The following is a 17866-nucleotide window of genomic DNA, read 5'->3' on the forward strand; positions in this document are numbered from 1 at the left end:
GGGTGAAGTATTTTATTTCTTTATTGGCTTCCAGTTATTTTGTAGGAGTTCTATAAAAATACGTTTCCTTCTGTCATGTAATTGGCTTTATCCTAGAGTGATACATTTCTTAAAAAGGTCCAAGACACAATAACTGCAATTCCAGGATTTGGATTAGATGTTATATAATGATTTTGGTACTATAAGAAATGTAAAATACACATTTTAAGTATAATATTATTAAGCAAGTATTTCATGTGTTCTGACTCAACTTTAGTATTGTAATATTTGGTATAGCATATGCATACAATGTTAACTAGAAAAATCACGGAAATTTAAATAGATGAAAGGCTGTGATTATTTCTAATTTAGGAAAATACATTATATTAGAGTTATGAGTTTTTAAGTACTGTACAAATACCATAGGATAGCATTGAAAAACATAAAAAGGTTTCTAGGTTCTTGTCCAGGAATTGTTTTAGTGCTGATAAGACATGATTGGCCCAGATTTACTGTGTTTGTAAGAGGTTAGGCCTAAAGCGTTGTGTTGATACACTTTCCTACACGAAATATATTTTGCCCCAAAAATTAAACAAGTACAATGCCGAGTGGCTGTGTAATGCATAGCACCAAACCAGCACCAAACCCACGGTAATGAATGCAAAGAAGATGTTATGAGGAAGAAGAAACACACAAGCATCTCTAGAATTTCATGCAAAGAGATCTACTAAAGTAGTATGATCTACCTTTGTATGGAATCTCGCGCCAAATGCATCCAAGTGCACGTGTAACATGTAATATCCGGGAAATTCCCCATTTTATATGCTTTGCTGTGTTCCTTGAATACAAATTTCAAACAAAAACACGATGCCTTAGCTTTGTGCTGTGGGGCAATGTTCACTGTTAAGCTATAACACCATTGTTTGCAGCACACAATTATTTGTGCATAAACAGCTGTGCACGTTTTACTCTTCGTTCAAATCAGCACTGCAGGTTTTCATCCAGTGCCGTACAATCTGACTTGTATTAAATCTTATTAAATCTGGGCCACATATCTTACAGGTACCACAGGTCATTTGCTATCTGCAGCCTTTAAAACAAGTTCTGGTTCTTTCATGGCACGATTATGAAAACTCTTTGCTTTTGGGAATTCCGAAAAATTCCATCACAAAGCTTCGATTCATCTTAAGTTCGGTGCTGCCAGACTGATGCTGGGATTGGAGCCTAATACCCTGGCCTATGGACAGCTTTGGAAACTACACTGGTTACCGATAAGCCACAGATATCCATTTAGGAACGTATGCCATGCCCATGCTGCGCTTCTCGGCCAAAGGAGCAATAACTATATGAAAAGTCTCTTTTCCAGATATATTTCAACTAGAACCCTAAGATCCTCCTCACAATTTCAGTTGTCTGTTTCAAGAGTCAAAGAAACTAGACTCAGAGGAAGAATGATTTTGGTGACCATCCAGAAAGTCTGGAACAGCATGCCTCTTCATATCCATTCCCAATCTAAACCAACACCTTTTAGGAAAGATCTCAAAATGAATTTATTCAATATTAATATCTAATTCATCCTACTTGCCTTTCTCTTCTCTTTGTGTACTACAATCTTTTGGGCACCGAGTGGCCCCTCCTTGAGGTTCATCCATTTGCGCTTTACAAATGTCCTAAATAGACATGATCTGAAACTAATCTATAAAATCGGAGTCTTCAAATTACAATTGTTTCGTAAAGCATACTTTTTTTGTAAATTACACATAGTGATTGACTACATTCTATAATATTGGCGAGAAAAACTGAATAATAGACTAAGCTGTTCCTACTGCTTTGCAAATTGTTTTGTCTGTGGCACTACTTGCTCTGTCCGCATTCAGGGTGATAAAATAAAAGGCCACCTTCAAAGTATGGCAGGAGTCCTGCCACCTGCCAGGGTACTTACCTCTGCCATATTTGCCTGACTACTGCCCACCACATTTAAAGATCTTCACTGGCCCTACAAAGATCTCTGTGTCTTCATCAACCTGCAGCTCTAAATATGTCAAACAGTCTGATGCGTTTACACTGACATCCCCAATTCTGACTGGCCATTGGTGCAGGATTTCTGCTGGCTGAACCAGGAGTGGCACCACCGTCTGAAACATGACACTTCATCCAAATCTAAATATAACAGGCGGACCATCAGTTTGGCGCATAGGGTAGTCCTCCACATTCCAGCCATAGCACCCTGTCCACTATACTTACAATCAAGCCCAAAGTTGGCAAAAGTAATTAGCTATTATTAGCAGATTAAAGGGGATCATGCAAATTCAGTGCATCCTTTTTCTTAGAAAGAAGTTACTAGTTCACATTTGTGCTATCTTTCTCATCAAACAGTGGAACCTAGTCACAGAGGCAGTTGCCACAAAAATCTTTAAAATGGTAGTTAAAGGGGTATATTCAGGCAATATTCATGTACAGTTACATAAAATAGAAAGGACTGTGCCCTCTTTGCACTTTTACTAATAGAGAGTGTGATGTTTCAGGGGAATTAATAAAGTTGTGTGACAGTAGGTAAAAGAGTACCTTATAGTACTACTCGCCTGTATTAATCAATGCTTTTGTTAATCAACCCCCTATTTGACCAACATTGTCTTTGTGTGAACATATAAAAGTATACTCACTGTTATTTTCTTCAAGATCTCATTTTCTCATCATTGAAAAGGGGGCTTAGAAGGATGGTAGTGAGTGACTAAGATTAAATATAAAGATACGTATCTGGAACGAAGGAAACCATACAGTAGCCAAGCATTTTGATGGGTATCTTTATTTTGTGTGAAGTAGAGGTATTGCTCTTAATATGAAAGGAGGGTTTGGAGGTCAGAGGGGTGTGCAAATAAGCGAATGGGCTTATGATAGATGAGGGCAAAGGTTTGCAGCATACAGTCATACCCTTCTTCATTTTCATCTACCTATTTATATATTATATCACATAAATCATGTTTAGATTTCTATACAGGAAAGGAAAATCAATGAAAAAAATCCTGAGTGATTTCAAGTTTAACCAATTAGGTATTAGCTAAACAAGTATGTATCAGCTCTTTTGGGGATAAACACAAATCACATCAGGATATGGATTTCAGTTAGCCATTATTGTCCCATTGCCAATAAGAACACACCACCCCAAGAGACAAATCTTTAAAGGCCTTTGAACACATGGCCAAGCATTTGAGGACCCTCCTTGGTATGCAAAGGGTCTCAGGGCTATGGAGTGTCCTCATTTACATCTATTGGAGGACCATTATTGAGACTTCACTTCTTGTTGGTAAATGTCTAGGAAACAAATTAAGGAAATTGTGCCAAAATCAAAAAAACAGACAAGAATTTAGGGTCTAAGGTGTGCCTCGAGATTGTAGTACAGTCTTGGTAGACAACTGTAAGGGATTCAACAAATAAATGATCAGTGCCCTGGGCCATCCAGTGTTTACAATGTTTACTAGACTAGTTCGGGTGCCTTGTTCAACTCGACTGGATAGGCACTACAGCACCATTTTAACATATGTTAATTCACCTCATTACAGATTAGTACCTCACATCAAAGCTCGTTTTGCACCTCTTATACAGTTAGCCATTTACTATTTACTCAAACCAGTCTAGTTTTGACTGAAAACGAGAGGGTCAAAATCATTCACAGCCCTAAGGACCAAGACCTGTAACACTCTTTCCAGCTACTAAAGGTTCATTGATTCAGAATCAGCTTTCAGAAAATGCCTTAAGACCTGGGTCTTTGGGATCTCCGATCACCTCTGCTACTCCTACATTCTGTAAGATGTCCTCTACTCATCACAATTGGGAATGTTACAGTTTCTATGCAACTCAACCCACTTGTCTTCTGCTATAACACCAGGATGCTCCTATGGGAGTGACAGTTGCGCTTTAAAAATGACAAATTCAAATTCAAACCATGCATGAGTGTTGAATACTTAGGGAGCTGTTCTATGTCGCTTCGTTGCCAAAGCTTATCGGTGTCATCCAGTGTAGGGAAAATCATTTCTCTATACCCATCCTGCATCGCTAACACTTACCAACATTTAGCATTCTACAATGTTCATTTGTTTTAATGACATCAGGTGGGATTTTGAGATATAATGTGACATGATTCTCCTAACAGTCTCTGTCACAAGATGTTTCGGGGAATTCAATTTCAGTTTATAAGAACTGTTTATGTGACCATATCCATCAATTCACATGAGGTTTGCCGGTACACCCTTCATTCAGCAAAATCTCCAAGTTGGTCTATCATAACTTTCGCTCTTAGCAAATTCTAGTCTTCGTCCATTTCCAAAAATGCAAACACTTTTCAGCTGCTATCCCTGATTGGCAATGTTTGTCACAACAGTCTAAAAAAAGAAGTACCACAACACAACTTAACAGAGACTGCATCATTACAAACTGGATTTTTTCAGAGGTTTACATGTAGTCTCAACTACATGGCAGCCCGAAAACAGATATCCAGAAGATCCTACAGAAGAATGGGGACTGCAGAAGGAACAGCTTATACCTGTCTAGAAAATAGCTTCTCACACTCACCTTGTACTGCTGTCTACTGTTCTCCAGCTCTTGAAACAAATTTGAGTTCACTTTTTATGTTCTGGATCTCTGACAGGTTGACAGCTGGTCCTGGGAGTTTCACAGCTCCTGGGAGATGTTTCTTCTGCTCTTCCTCTGTGGCAGTATGGTCAGGTGATTGTGCACTCTACAAACAAAAAAGGAAACAAAAAATAATGTAAACACACCCCTATTCATAGGAAGTCGAAAGGAGATTGAGAGGGAAATGAATGAGAGGTATAATTGTTGTTTGAGTTTTCCTCTATTGGGCCACAGGGACATCACCTAAAAAGTCTTATGCAGTTTAAATATATACATTCTTTTTTACTTAGGTGCTTATATGTTCCATTCATTTTTTATACGGGGTTTTCCCAATTATGGGGATACAGTGATAACCTCAAATTGACTTTTCAGGCAAAGATTAGCGCACAGTGATACACAGTAAAGATAAACTGTACTGTACAACAAATTGCACAAGGTGGATGTAGGTTAAGCCTCTGATTGTGGCGGAAAGGGGTGTTGTATTGTAATCTTTCTCTCTGTCAATAGGCCCTGAGCTTGAAAGGGTGAGGCTACATGGCAACTTCAGTAACCTATATATTGTTACCGTTTTTTTTGTTAGAACAGCACTGCTCACTCGTACAAAGCCAAAATAGGACTGCTTGATTGGATTCAACTTAACACCATGAAAGTTACTGACTGACTCATAATATTTTGTCAGGTCTTAAGTGACTACATGAAATGCAAACAATTTGATTCTAGGGTGGATATCATAGATTAGACATTCACGCTGAAATGCTTTCTGCAAAAGTACAGTTTAAGATATTTATTAAAGAGAGGCAGATGATAGTTGCTTGTGAGGATCTTGCATTGTCTTGAAAAGGAAAATGGTGTCTTAGAACGTTTTCCACAAATCTGACTGAACAGAATCTATAACCAAACTTTTCATTATGTGAATCAACGATCATGGTGAGGGAATGGTGATCCTGTGACAGGAAATCCAAATGGAGCATTGGCAGGTTACTGCTGCTATAATGATGTCTGGAATTTCCATCAGGTTTCAAGAAGAATGCATTCAGTTGGAAGAGACGCTTAGTGGGTCATGCAGAGGACTCTAAGGCGAATGGTCCTTGTACATGGTAAGTTTTTCATGTGAAAAAAAGTTTAAAAAAAGGTTTGGCTAAAATACAATTTTACAGATTTCTTAACTATGTGTAGATGTTCTTTGATGTGGAAATTCCACTCCTAAAGTTAGATAAACAGGAATAAAAATAAATTCAGAAAGTTATGACAATGGAACGTACACATGGATTTTTTTGAGAATCAAGTTAACAGTCACAGAACTGTGCGGTGCTTGGATTCGCCTCTTATTTTGCATGTGAATAGGACACCATATAACCGTATTTCACAATGTGTTTGTTATGTAAAGTAAACATGGCTCAAGATATATATCTGCTAAGCTCACTCATAAGACTAACGGCTATATATTTTTCACATTTCAAAATCATCAAGTATGATGCACGCTGTGAATCTGCAGAGAAATAAACAGGAGTCAATTAAAGAAAAACAAAAGTCGCCCTTGGATCTTAGGCATCTATCTTGTAAAAAGAAAGGCGGGTCCTCTGGAACTCATTATATCAATTCTTTTGTAGACAAGAAAGTCAATGTATCCAGTTAATGAATGGAAACAAGACTGGGGTGTAGCCTTAAATGTAGCTTACTATGTAAAGCAATAAAAAATTAAAAAATACAAATGGCACATGAATTATATGCACTTTATGACAACCATGTGACTAGACATTGTGCATTGTGTCTACGTGCAAAACACATGGAACTGAGACAAAATTGGTACTGTACAAAGAAGTAAAAGAGTTTCACAGATGTGTTACGTTTACTCACAACGTAGGCCCATATTTATGCTTTTTGGGGCAAAACAGCACTAACGCAGTTTTGCGGCAAAAACTTTAGCACCGGCTTGCATCACTTAACAACGCAAGCTGGGCACCGTATTTATTGAATGTCGCATGCCGGCACTAAACTTAGGCTAGCGTCTTAGAAGAAGATGCTTGCCAGGTGGGGGTGTCGGTAGGGAAGGAGGGGGGGTTATGCGTCCGAAAATTACGCTAGCATGGTTAGAGGCAAAAAAAAATGCCTCCAACCGGACTAGCGCCATTTCCTGGTGCACAACCACCACAAACATGACTCCGGTCTTAGGATAGACAGGAGTCATGCCCACCACCCCTATGGCCCATGGGCATGGCCATTGCACACTATGCATCATTATATATCCCCTCCTCCCACCTGTGCGTCATTTTAGCATATAGGATAAATATGGGGCTATGGGGATAGCACCACTTTTTGGATAGGAACGCCTACCTTGCATCTCATTGATGGAAGGGAGGTGCACACATCCAAAAAATGGTGCAAACGCCTATATTTTTACATTAGACATATCTAACGTCAAAATATAAATATGGAGTTATGTTTGCTCCAAATTTGCAATACAAAAAATGACACAAATTCAGAGCAGAGAATAAATATGCCCCTAAGTTTCAAATTGATGGCAATGGATTCAGGCCATGGCTAGATTGTGTATTGTTGGTTTAATGGAGGATGGGGACACCTGAATTGCGCAAGGATGTAGGAGGAGGATCCCAGGTCCAAGCATCACCGCATCGCCTACAAGTTGGAATAGTGGCACCTTAGGAGGATAATAAGATAAACTATTGTACTAATTCAATGGGGCTGAGACCCAGGAGTATAAGTATGTGTTGTGGTGCAGTCACAGTATCTACATGCTACTGATTGAGAATTATGTCAGTAGTAATACAGCAGCATGGGCAAATTGATCGCCAGTGGTGAATACAATCGTGGCATGCAGAACACAGCGTTGTTCTGTTTGAGGTAAACTGGAATCAATGATGCAAAGATAATCCAAGCTGCTTCATTTCGTCCAGGGAGTGCACCATCACTATTATTTCTTTCCTAATTAAACATCACAAAGGGCCTAATTTAGAGTTGGGAGGAAGGGATACTCTGTCAAAGTGACCGAAATTTAATCCACTATATTACAAGTGCCATAGGCAATAATACAGTTGTAATATGAAGGGCAGATCAGACAGCACAACTTCTACAGATAATCTCATCCACCAAACTGTATAAAAAGGCCCAAACTTTACTCAGGGTGAACTTGAGCTTTTGGCTCAACACGTATTTTCAATTTCAGATTTTACCACCTTTTTGTGGGATTGTTTGAATCACAACTTAGCATGTTACACCTCTGTTGTGGCAATATTTATTGAACAAAGTACACAGAGTGGCATTAGTTTATTGTTTGGTTATAGAGGTCAGAAGACTTAAAAAGAAAGGTGTGTCATATTCCCTGTGCTTAATTTGAACTGGTCGTTGTAGGTGGAGATCACAGGTACTCATTTTTGGGGACCAGCACTTATAGCTCCTTAACAGACTTTGAATCAGAGCAACAGAGAGAAAAACACATTAGGAGGAAATAATTAGGACAAGAAAGACAGAAATCCAGTGACAAAGGAGGAAAGCAGGGATGAAAAGGAACCTGCAGGAGTGAGATAAAGAAGCAGGGAGTATCTGGTGGTGGATTAAAGAGACATCAGGTGGAATCAATAATACTAGTCTTGATATTTAGCACCCCTATCTATCACTATCACTGGCCACGGGATTCTGTGCAAACCTTTGAGCCCAAACACTTAGGGCCTGATTTAAGAAAAGTGGAGATATATTGGATGCAGTGCCACTTTTCTTGTCCCCTACCGCCACCATGTGTGCTCCACATTTAATATATGGCGCATCATGGTGCAGGGTCGGGCAATAGCATAGACTTTTTTTTTAGATACATTTTTATTATTTTATTGCATGTTATTAACAGTTAGTACAATAATGCATACAGTAACGTCTTTAACAGTTCATCTCACTTTCTACTCTCCCCCTGGTCCCACTCACAAATGTTTTTATTTTCAGAGGCATATGATTTCTCTATTACATTCTTGCCGAGCTTGTCAATCAGAGTCTATGCGGCTATCATTAAAGGAACACCACTATTCCATGTTTGTATCTTTTTATACTTCCATTGCCCATCCACCAAATATTTTTTCATATTTCTTCATGCATCCTCTGCTCTTGTACACTTCTTTTTCTATAAATCTACAATATTCCATTTCCCATTTCTGATGTGTTGGGAGTGTTACTGAGCCCCATCTCTGGGCTATATTTCTCTTGGCTACCATGAATCTTGTGTTGATGAGTATTTTTTGATAGCGTCTATATTCTGTGGTTTCCCATATACCCAGTAACGCTATCCGAGGTGTTAGTCTGAGGGACCCATCGACTGCAGTCGCCAGTGTATTTTCCACCTTCTCCCAGTACCTCTGGAGGCATGGGTAGCTCCATATAAGATGCAGAAAGGAGCATTCCAACCTGCAGTTAATCTTGCATTTCTCTGTGTCTATCCATCCTATCTTATATAAAAAAAAAAGGCTGGGCGTAGTACACCCTGTGTAGTATTTTAAGCTGGATAAGCTGAAAACTAGATTTTATTGCCACCTTTTTAGGGAATTCCACTGCCTCCACCCAATCATCCTCTTCTAGGTTCCCTGTATCTATTTCCCACCTCTACTGCAGATTAGTCAGTGTACCTTGTGTACTCCTCCTCAGGGTGCCATATGTCATTGATACCAGTTTCTTGTCAACTTTCCAGCTTAGCAACCTGGTTTCCAATGGGGAATTCTCTTGCGTCTCTTCCTGTGGGGGAATTCTGGTTTTCAGGGCATGCGATAGTTGTCTGTATTGGAGCCACTGGGACCCGGTCATCTTATATTCTGTCTGCTGGTGTGAGGATGGGACTATCCCATTTGCATCCCATACTACCGCCAACATGGATATGCCTATGTCATTCCATCCTTTGAATCCCTGCAGTGATGAGACCTCTTTCAACCTTGTACCTTCCCATAGTGGGGTTTTGGGGGTTAGTCTCCCACCCCATTCCATCTCTTTCATCAGTTTCCTCCAGATACCAATCACCCTTTGTGTCAACGGGAACATATTCAGAGGGGTTCCTCCCCTGTATAATGCATGTAAGTAGCTGTGTGCCCCATCCCTAGTTTATCCCCCCAGAACACTGGGTTATCAACCTCCATATAGGCCTATCATTTACTAAACTGACTTGCGCTGCTTCGTAGTATTTCCGCACATTGAGCAGTACAATTCCCCCTTCTTACCTAGATCTCTGCAGTGTTTTTAGAGATATTCTGTGTTGCCCACCTGCCCATAACAACTGTCTTATTAGGCTATCTATCTTAGTAAAGAACCTCTCTGGTATCTTATATGGTGTATTTTGTATCACATATAGCATTCTGGGTACTGCCATCTTTTTAAACATGGCTGCCTTCCCTAATAGGGATAGTGGCAGAGACTTTCAATGTTCAACGTCTTGTTCTAGACATTGAAGTAGGGATGTCATATTTGCCTCATAATACTCAACTTCAGTATGCATTATCCATATCCCTAGGTATTTAAATTTGTTTTGCTCCATGTGGAGTGGCAATCTGAGGAGTGTACCATTCATATCATCTCCCAAGGGGAACATTAGTGATTTGTCCCAGTTAACTGCAAAGCTTGAATGTCTACCATGTGTGTTGAACATTTGTTGGAGCCTGTCCAACGTCTGCATTATGTTGGACAAGTATAGTAGGATATCATCTACGTAAAGTGAAATACAGTCCTCTGGTCCCTGATTACCCAGCCAGCACCAAATCAATGGATCTAACCTTATCCAAGCAGCCAGAGCTTCAATAGCCAATGTGAACAACATCGGCGATAGGGGGCAGCCTTGTCTGGTGCCCCTCATGATAGAAATCTTCCGAGACAGATGACCGATGACTCACACCCTGGCCATCGGACGGTCCTAGAGGAGTCTCACTCATCTTATGTAGTTTGGCCCAAAAGCCATCCCCTCTAGAACACCAAACAGTTAGTTCCACTCCACTGAGTCAAATGCTTTCTTTGCATCTAGGGATACAATTACTTTGCCCACCAGTGCCTCTCATGCCAGAGCCAAGTTATTCTGTAGGCGCCGGAAGTACAGCCTAGTCGAACAGCCAGGCATGAATTCATCTTGGTCCTGGTACACTAATTCTAAAATCACCGTCTTCAGCCTGTTTGCCAATACCTTAGCCAATATTTTTATGTTCCCATTAATTAATGATATGGGCCTGCATGAGTCACATCTAGCTGGCAGTTTCCCTGTCTTTGGGATTAATATCTCCATCACTGTGCGCATGTCCTCTGGTAGTTTACCTATTCTGTACGCCTCCATCAGGGCCCTGTGTAAAGGGACCTTCACTTGTGTTTGCAGTAGTTTAAGTAATTCGATTGGGAGTCCATTCAGTCTGGGAGCTTTGCCTGATTGCATCTGTCCCAAGGCCTGTGTGATTTCCTCTACTGCAATATCTGCTTCTAAATCCACTTTGTGGGTGTTACTCAGTTTCTTTATTGGGCAGTCAGCAATGAACACCCAGATTTCTGTTTCCAGGGCTGTTATGTGGGATTCATAAAAGCCTTCCAAATATGTAGCAAATTCTTCAGCTATCTCTCATCTTGTGCGTATCAGATTCCCTGATGTCTGCCTAATTTCTTTGATTGTTATTTTGTCCCTTTCTTTTCTTCCCCACCACCCCAGAAGCTTACCTGTTTTATTTCCTCCTTCATAGATTCTTTTTTGCTTTGCTATGTAGGAGGTTTTGCCTCATTTTTTGCCAATATTTGGGATTCAGCTCTTTTCAAGTCAGCTGTACTATTGTTAGTGTGATCCCCCTTCTCTGCATATGTCTCGTCTAGGCGTATGATTTTGTCCACTAATTTATCCATTGCAGCCCTCCTTGACTGTCTATCCTGTATCTCCCCTGAAATATTTGTGCCTTCTATTGTTGCCTTATACGCCTCCCATAGTACTGTTTCACTTTGCACTGAGTTTCTATTTTCAGTAAAGTAGAGCTCCGATGCCTTGGTCAAGTGTTTGACCTCTTGTTTATTTGTGAGTCACCATGTTTCCATTTTCCATGGTTGCTTGGGCTTTTGGGTTTGGAGATCTAACAATATCCTCAGTGGGGAGTGATCGCTTATTCCTCTAGCCAAATATTTTGCCTCCCTAAATCTGCTGAGTGACCCACCTGTGGTGAAAAAGTAGTCCAGACGTGAGTGCATTGAGTGTGGCCCTGAGTAAAAGGAGTAGCATGTTTCCACTGGGTGTAAAATTCTCCCTATGTCACATAAACATGGTGCTTGTGTGAACCCTTCTAGTCTACCTTTTGTCCCACTTCCCTCTGGCCAGGAGTTATTTCTGTCTCTGCTGGTATCCATGACAAGAGTAAAATCCCCTCCAAGTACTACCAGGGCATATGAGGCCTCAACTAGAATTTCTCCCACTTTTTTAAGCAACCCGTTTTGAAGGCCTGGTGGAGCATATACATTCATTAACAGTATCTCCTCTCCTTCCAGTTCCCCCAATATGGCCGTGTATGATCCCCGTCTGTCCGTCTAGGTTTGTTTTTCATGAAACGGCAGTGACCTCTTGATCAAAATAGCCACTCCACTCGACCCAGAGGTGAACTGTGCCCAGCTGCCCAGTCTATATCTCCCTCTACCCAAGCACTGATGTTGTTGGTCTATCAGGTGTGTCTCCTGAAGGAACACTATGGGGGTCATTCTGACCCTGGCGTCCGGTGACCGCCAGGGTCACCGACCACGGGAGCACCGCCAACAGGCTGGCAGTGCTCCCTCGAGCATTCTGACCGCGGCGGTTCAGCCGCGGTCAGAAACGGAAAGTCGGCGGTCTCCCGCCGACTTTCCGCTGCTCGGGTGAATCCTCCATGGCTGCGGAGCGCGCTCCGCAGCCATGGGGATTCTGACACCCCCTACCGCCATCCTGTTCCTGGCGGGAGACGGCGGTAGGGGGTGCCGCGGGGCCCCTGGGGGCCCCTGCAGTGCCCATGCCTATGGCATGGGCACTGCAGGGGCCCCCGTAAGAGGGCCCCACAAAGTATTTCAGTGTCTGCAAAGCAGACACTGAAATACGCGACGGGTACAACTGCACCCGTCGCACCTTCCCACTACACCGGCTCCATTCGGAGCCGGCGTCCTCGTGGGAAGGTAGATTTGCCCTGGGCTGGCGGGCGGCCTTTTGGCGGCCGCCCGCCAGCCCAGGGCAAATTTAAAAATACCCTCAGCGGTCTTGTGACCGCGGAGCGGTATTTTGACGGGGGAACATTGGCGGGCGGCCTCCGCCGCCCGCCAATGTTAGAATCACCCCCTATATCTGTTTTTGTCTATTGAGCGCTCTGTGAACAAGGCTCCGTTTGACTCTGTTTACCAGCCCGTTAACATTCCATGTTTGTAGCAATATGATTTGTGTCCGCATCATGGTGGATGTAGTCTATATGTGTTTGCGCGACCTCCTCTGTATTTTGGCGTGGGACCATGTATTGTTCTCATTTTGAGACTGAACCCCTTTGTAACTTGCCCCCCTCCCTACTTTACTGTAAGGTGATTCCTGAACTAACCACCCCCCCAACTTATGGTATGTGTCATCCCCAAACTCAAAATCAAACAAACATTTTGTGCTTTCTTCACCTGGGTGTTGTGGCCCCCCATTTATGATGTGTCCATAAGCGGAGGTTCTCTGCTCCCCCATTTTCTATCAAGCGTCTATGTATTCCTACCGTTTCACCGATGGGGGTGGAGCCCGAGGCCTGATAAAGCCCTTTTCAGCCCTTCCAGTTCTCGTCTTCTTTCTTTTTTTTTCACCCCATGTATTTGTGATGGCATAGGTGTCACTACAGGTAGTTGTTATTCTTCTGTTTCCTGGACTATTTCTGTGCAGTCAGTGTCGCTTTCATTGCTTTCAGCTGTCAGTACTCTCCATTTATTATCCATTTGGGTGAGCATGTGCATTTGCAATTCTTTGACAACCTTATTCTGCGTCTCTTTCATCTGTTCCTTAGTTGGTGTTGTGACGCTCCTTCTCTTGTCTTTGTCCCAGCGTTTGCCTGATGTGCGGGTTCTCCCATCTCCCTTTTTTGTCCTCGGTGTTGTTCCTGTTCCCAAGCCCTGGTCTTCTAGCCATGTCCAAGCTTCCTGTGCAGTTTGCAGAAAGTATGTTTCCCTTTTAGTTGCACGTGTAGTTTTGCAGGGTAGAATGGGGAATATTTTACTCCTTGTTGTCGCTCTATCTTCTTTATTGTTACATATTCCCCTCTTTCGCACTGCACCAGATTTGTGTAGTCTGTAGATGTGTGGATTTCAGCATTTTCAATAATCCACGGGCCGTGTTTTCTCGCCATCTGTAGGATGACGTCTCTGTCCCTGAAATTCATCAGTCTTGCTATTATTTTTCTGGGGGGACCTCCTGGTTGCCGAGCCCTGGTTAGGATTCTGTTGGCTTTTTCAACGGAGAAAAATTTGGATGGCTTGCCTTGTAATACATTAATTATTAGCCAGTCCTCTAAGTACAACTCAATGTTGTGTCCTTCTGTTTTTTCCGGCACCCCCACTAGCCTTACATTGTGGCGTCTTGACCTTCCCTCTGCATTTTCTAGCCTGGTTGTCACCTGTTGTAACCCCAGTTCCAACGCCTTACATTTCTTTATGAGATCCTCTACTTTGGGTATGGTCGTTGCTATCTGCTCCTCTGTGTCTTTGATCCGGTCAGTTAGTTTCTGATGGTCGTCTCAGAGCAGACCCACTTCGCTCACAACCGCTGCAAGTGGAGTCTTCAAGGACTGTTTTGTGTCTTTGATCACCTGTAATATAGTTGCTGTGTGGGTTTCCATCACTCCTTGCTCTGTCTCCTTGTCCATTTCACCCGCTCCCGGTGGTATGCTTTTCCCTCCTACTCAGGGTTTCACCATTTTGTTATGTGCCTTGTCGCTGGCTTCTCTTTGCCTGCTCAACTCCTCTCGCAAAGTTGGGCTCTGCGGTGCTGTGTTGTGTTCTCTCCGCCGAGGGCCCTCTTTTCCCCACCGCCGGCACGCGTCTGCCTATTCATCCAGTAATCTCCCCACTGAGGCCAGGCCAGTAGCTAATGTTGCTCTTCCTCTGTGTGCAGCCCCCATATTTCTGGTGCCTTCGCACAGCTGCAGGGTGCTTGGTATCCTACCTGCTTGTGGCATTTGCAGAGCTTCTGCCTCTGTCCCACTCCTCTATCTGTGGTTCCGACAGGTGCCGGGGAGAAGGGAGCACTCACCAGGTGCCGCTGATCGCCGGGCGTGCCCTCTCTGCCCCCTCCTCATCTCCAAATCCCACATTGCTTTCCTCTTTGGGGTATCTTGTCTCCGATTACCAGCCTACTTAAGTTGTGCCCGTTTCTGTCTAGGACTGCTGCCACTCCATTCAACTTCGCAGCGATCTCTCTTGGCGACCGCCATATTGTTTTTGCCTTGCCGCTGGCTCCGGATCTCAATTTTTGTTTTCTCTCATTTTGCTCCGCCACCACCGCGTCTCCGTGCAAACAGCTTGTTTTCAGAAGGCCAAACCCACGTCTTTAGGGTTTATTTGTCCATATTTTCAGGATTTATGAGCCTTGGACCTCCGTCTCCTACCGGAGCTCTAAACTCTGAGTGCTACGCCATGGGCGGCCGGACCACGCCCGCAGCATCAAAAGTTTTGACGCTATTGATGTACTGTGTAGGATTAGCGCCAACATTTTGGTGCTAATCCTGCACTGTACATAGGGGCTCATTGAAAGCAATGGTGTGCCCCCTTTTAATGCATGCTCTGTGCACTACATGGCTAGGATACTCCATGCGATCCAAAAGGTTCATCCACCCATACGTGTCCCCTTGTAAGTTTACTTACTAAGGACCAGGCGCGCTAGCAGTTTTTGGCAGCAGCTTGATGGTTAGTTTCCGTGGAGAACTAGTTATGTGGTGATTAATGGTTATGGTGGTAGTCTAAGTTAGGGTTAGATGTTTATTTTATGAGGTTTGAATTTTTGTTTTTCATGATGGCAATTGTAGCAAAGATGATGTCCCCTTATCCCAGAAATGACTTTCCCAGATCCTGGATCCCGCTAGTAAGGTTGGGTATGTTCTCAGTGTTCTAATAATAGTGTGAGAGTGGTAAGTTGCGCTTGCAAAGGCTTATTCAGATCACAGATGAATTGTGACGTATGTGAGAAAAGTAAGGAGTTTGCGTACTCCAGTTGAGGTTTAGTAGGAGTGTGCGTACTCTGCAGTATGAAAGTAGGGAAGTCGTCGAACTTCATATGTGTGTGGCGCTTTACGCTAAAAAATTGTCCACGTGATTGTTGGTGATGTACGGAATTTGCGTGGTCTCAGACTCCGGAGTATATTGACAAGTGTAGGAGACACCTGGTTATATGTTGTAATCTGTCAGGTTTAGTAGGTTGATCGGGCGTGGTCAACAAGTCGGTGTGTGAGTTAAGCGAGAAAGAGAAATTTTTTGACTGAGATTTGGCGAGTCCTATGTGCACCAGGACAGACCCATTGATCAGATGAGAGTGGAATTTGCGGGTCGAATTTTGCTTGTGAATGTGGGAGACTGAGAAAGAGGAATAGCTGCATGAGCGAAAGGGCCATCAGTGAAAATCTGTAAGGTCTCTGAAGCAATGGTGTACCTTCCTGAAGTAAACCAGCAGATTTGTTTTGGTTATTGGGTTTCAGTTAGTGCTTGCAATAATTTGCATTCGTTTTGTGAGAATTGAGTTTAGGAGGACAAGCCGCAAGACTTTGTCAGCCGCAGTGTGTGAGTTTGACATCAGAGTGAGCGGCGCTGGGATAGGTTGGTTAGTGAGAAGAGTCGCGAGCGGATTGGCAGCCGTCAATAAAAGGCAATTGGTTGAGTAAGCAGGTGAAAGGATTCTTGGGAGTAAAAGTCATTTTCTCTTTGAATCGAATACACAAAAAATAGCAAGATTAAGTTTTCCAAAGCGTTTAAAAGTGCCATAAAGGGTGATTCTTACATTAGGGTGACAGTTGGGGAGCCAACCCCACCAGAAAATTCTCTGGCATTCATTGTGATGGAGGAGCGAGGTGTCGTGCCATGTCTTTGGTTGAAACAGTGGTGCAAATTGACAGAGAAACAGGGAGGTTTAGCATTTCCAGAGCATGGAAAGTTTAGTTTGAGAATTTTGGATCAGTTGTGTATGACAATATATGAGACAAAGCTACTTCTGAGACCAGCACAGTTTGAGGCATTAGCGGCTTGGGAGCTTGTAGCCAGAGAGCAGCAAGAGATGAAGTTCCAAAGGAGAATAAGGAAGGTAGAAAAGTCCTTAGCAGAAGCAAGGCGGGATTGGGAACAGAAGAAATGGAGAATGACAACGTTACAGGGTGTTAGGTTGTTTCCAGCTATTGCAGAGGAAGATGAGTCACCAGAAAAAGAGGATACTGGCAAGAGTGATTAGAGTGCAGGGGATAAGAAGAAGAAAAAGACTTATGTAGACAAAGAAGATTCAGATGTTGAGGATCTTTTTACACAGATATTGAGGGATCGACTATGGTGCATGAAGAGGGTCCAAGTACTAGTTCTGTTCCGACTGCTCCAGCTCAAGTGACGGAAACAGTGGGACCAGTGCAGACAAATGATGGGCAGGTACAAGGGGTAGTGCATAGTACTCCTAATGCAGTGACTACTTTGGTGGTCCAAGCGCAGATGTACCCACCATTGATACAGAGAATTTATCCAGATGTACCAATTCATGAGACAACTTCAAACTTAGTAGTGCCGTCGGAGCAACTGCTTCTGAGGCCAATGCTAGTTCAGACTGAGCCGACTCCACTGTTGTTGCCTCAGGCACAGGGTTTGCCGAAGTCCACGCCAATGAAAGGGATACAGTCAGATGTGACACCAGTGATGAATCAAAGTATGGGAGTGGCCCTTCCACAACATGCAAGTGTCAGAGCAGCACCAGATGCAATTTCGCTGCCAATTACTGTTGGTCCAGCTGTACCATTGTTTGCACAAAAGAAATCGAATGCAGAAGAACAGGGTGAAATGTCACAAAGCCTCATGAGGAGAGGAGTAAGAGATCTTGTACAAGTAATATAATCTATGGGTCAGACCTTTGACAGATCTAGATCATTAATGGATCTTAGTCCACTTGTTGCGCTTCCAGATGCGGTAAATGGTCCGAGTGTAAGTCAGAGCTTGAAGCTTTTGACACCGCAAACCCCAGGTGCAGTGGTAAAATAGGTGCCAATGGCGAATGCATGTAACATTTCGTTACAGGGACTGACAGCACAGCAATTGAATG

General features: G+C 43.0%; 1 protein-coding gene across 1 annotated transcript in view; it reads right to left on the reverse strand.

Moving 5' to 3' along the window:
* Window positions 1–17866, reverse strand: part of SMPX (small muscle protein X-linked) — a 275875-nt gene that overhangs the window by 140566 nt on the left and 117443 nt on the right. The window contains exon 4 of the mRNA XM_069204734.1: window positions 4549–4714. Within this exon, the coding sequence (XP_069060835.1) occupies window positions 4562–4714 (153 nt within the window). The 3' untranslated portion in view covers window positions 4549–4561. The remainder of the gene's footprint in view (window positions 1–4548; window positions 4715–17866) is intronic.

The sequence above is a fragment of the Pleurodeles waltl genome, chromosome 8 (assembly GCF_031143425.1).
Source record: "Pleurodeles waltl isolate 20211129_DDA chromosome 8, aPleWal1.hap1.20221129, whole genome shotgun sequence".
Taxonomy (NCBI): Eukaryota; Metazoa; Chordata; class Amphibia; order Caudata; family Salamandridae; genus Pleurodeles; species Pleurodeles waltl.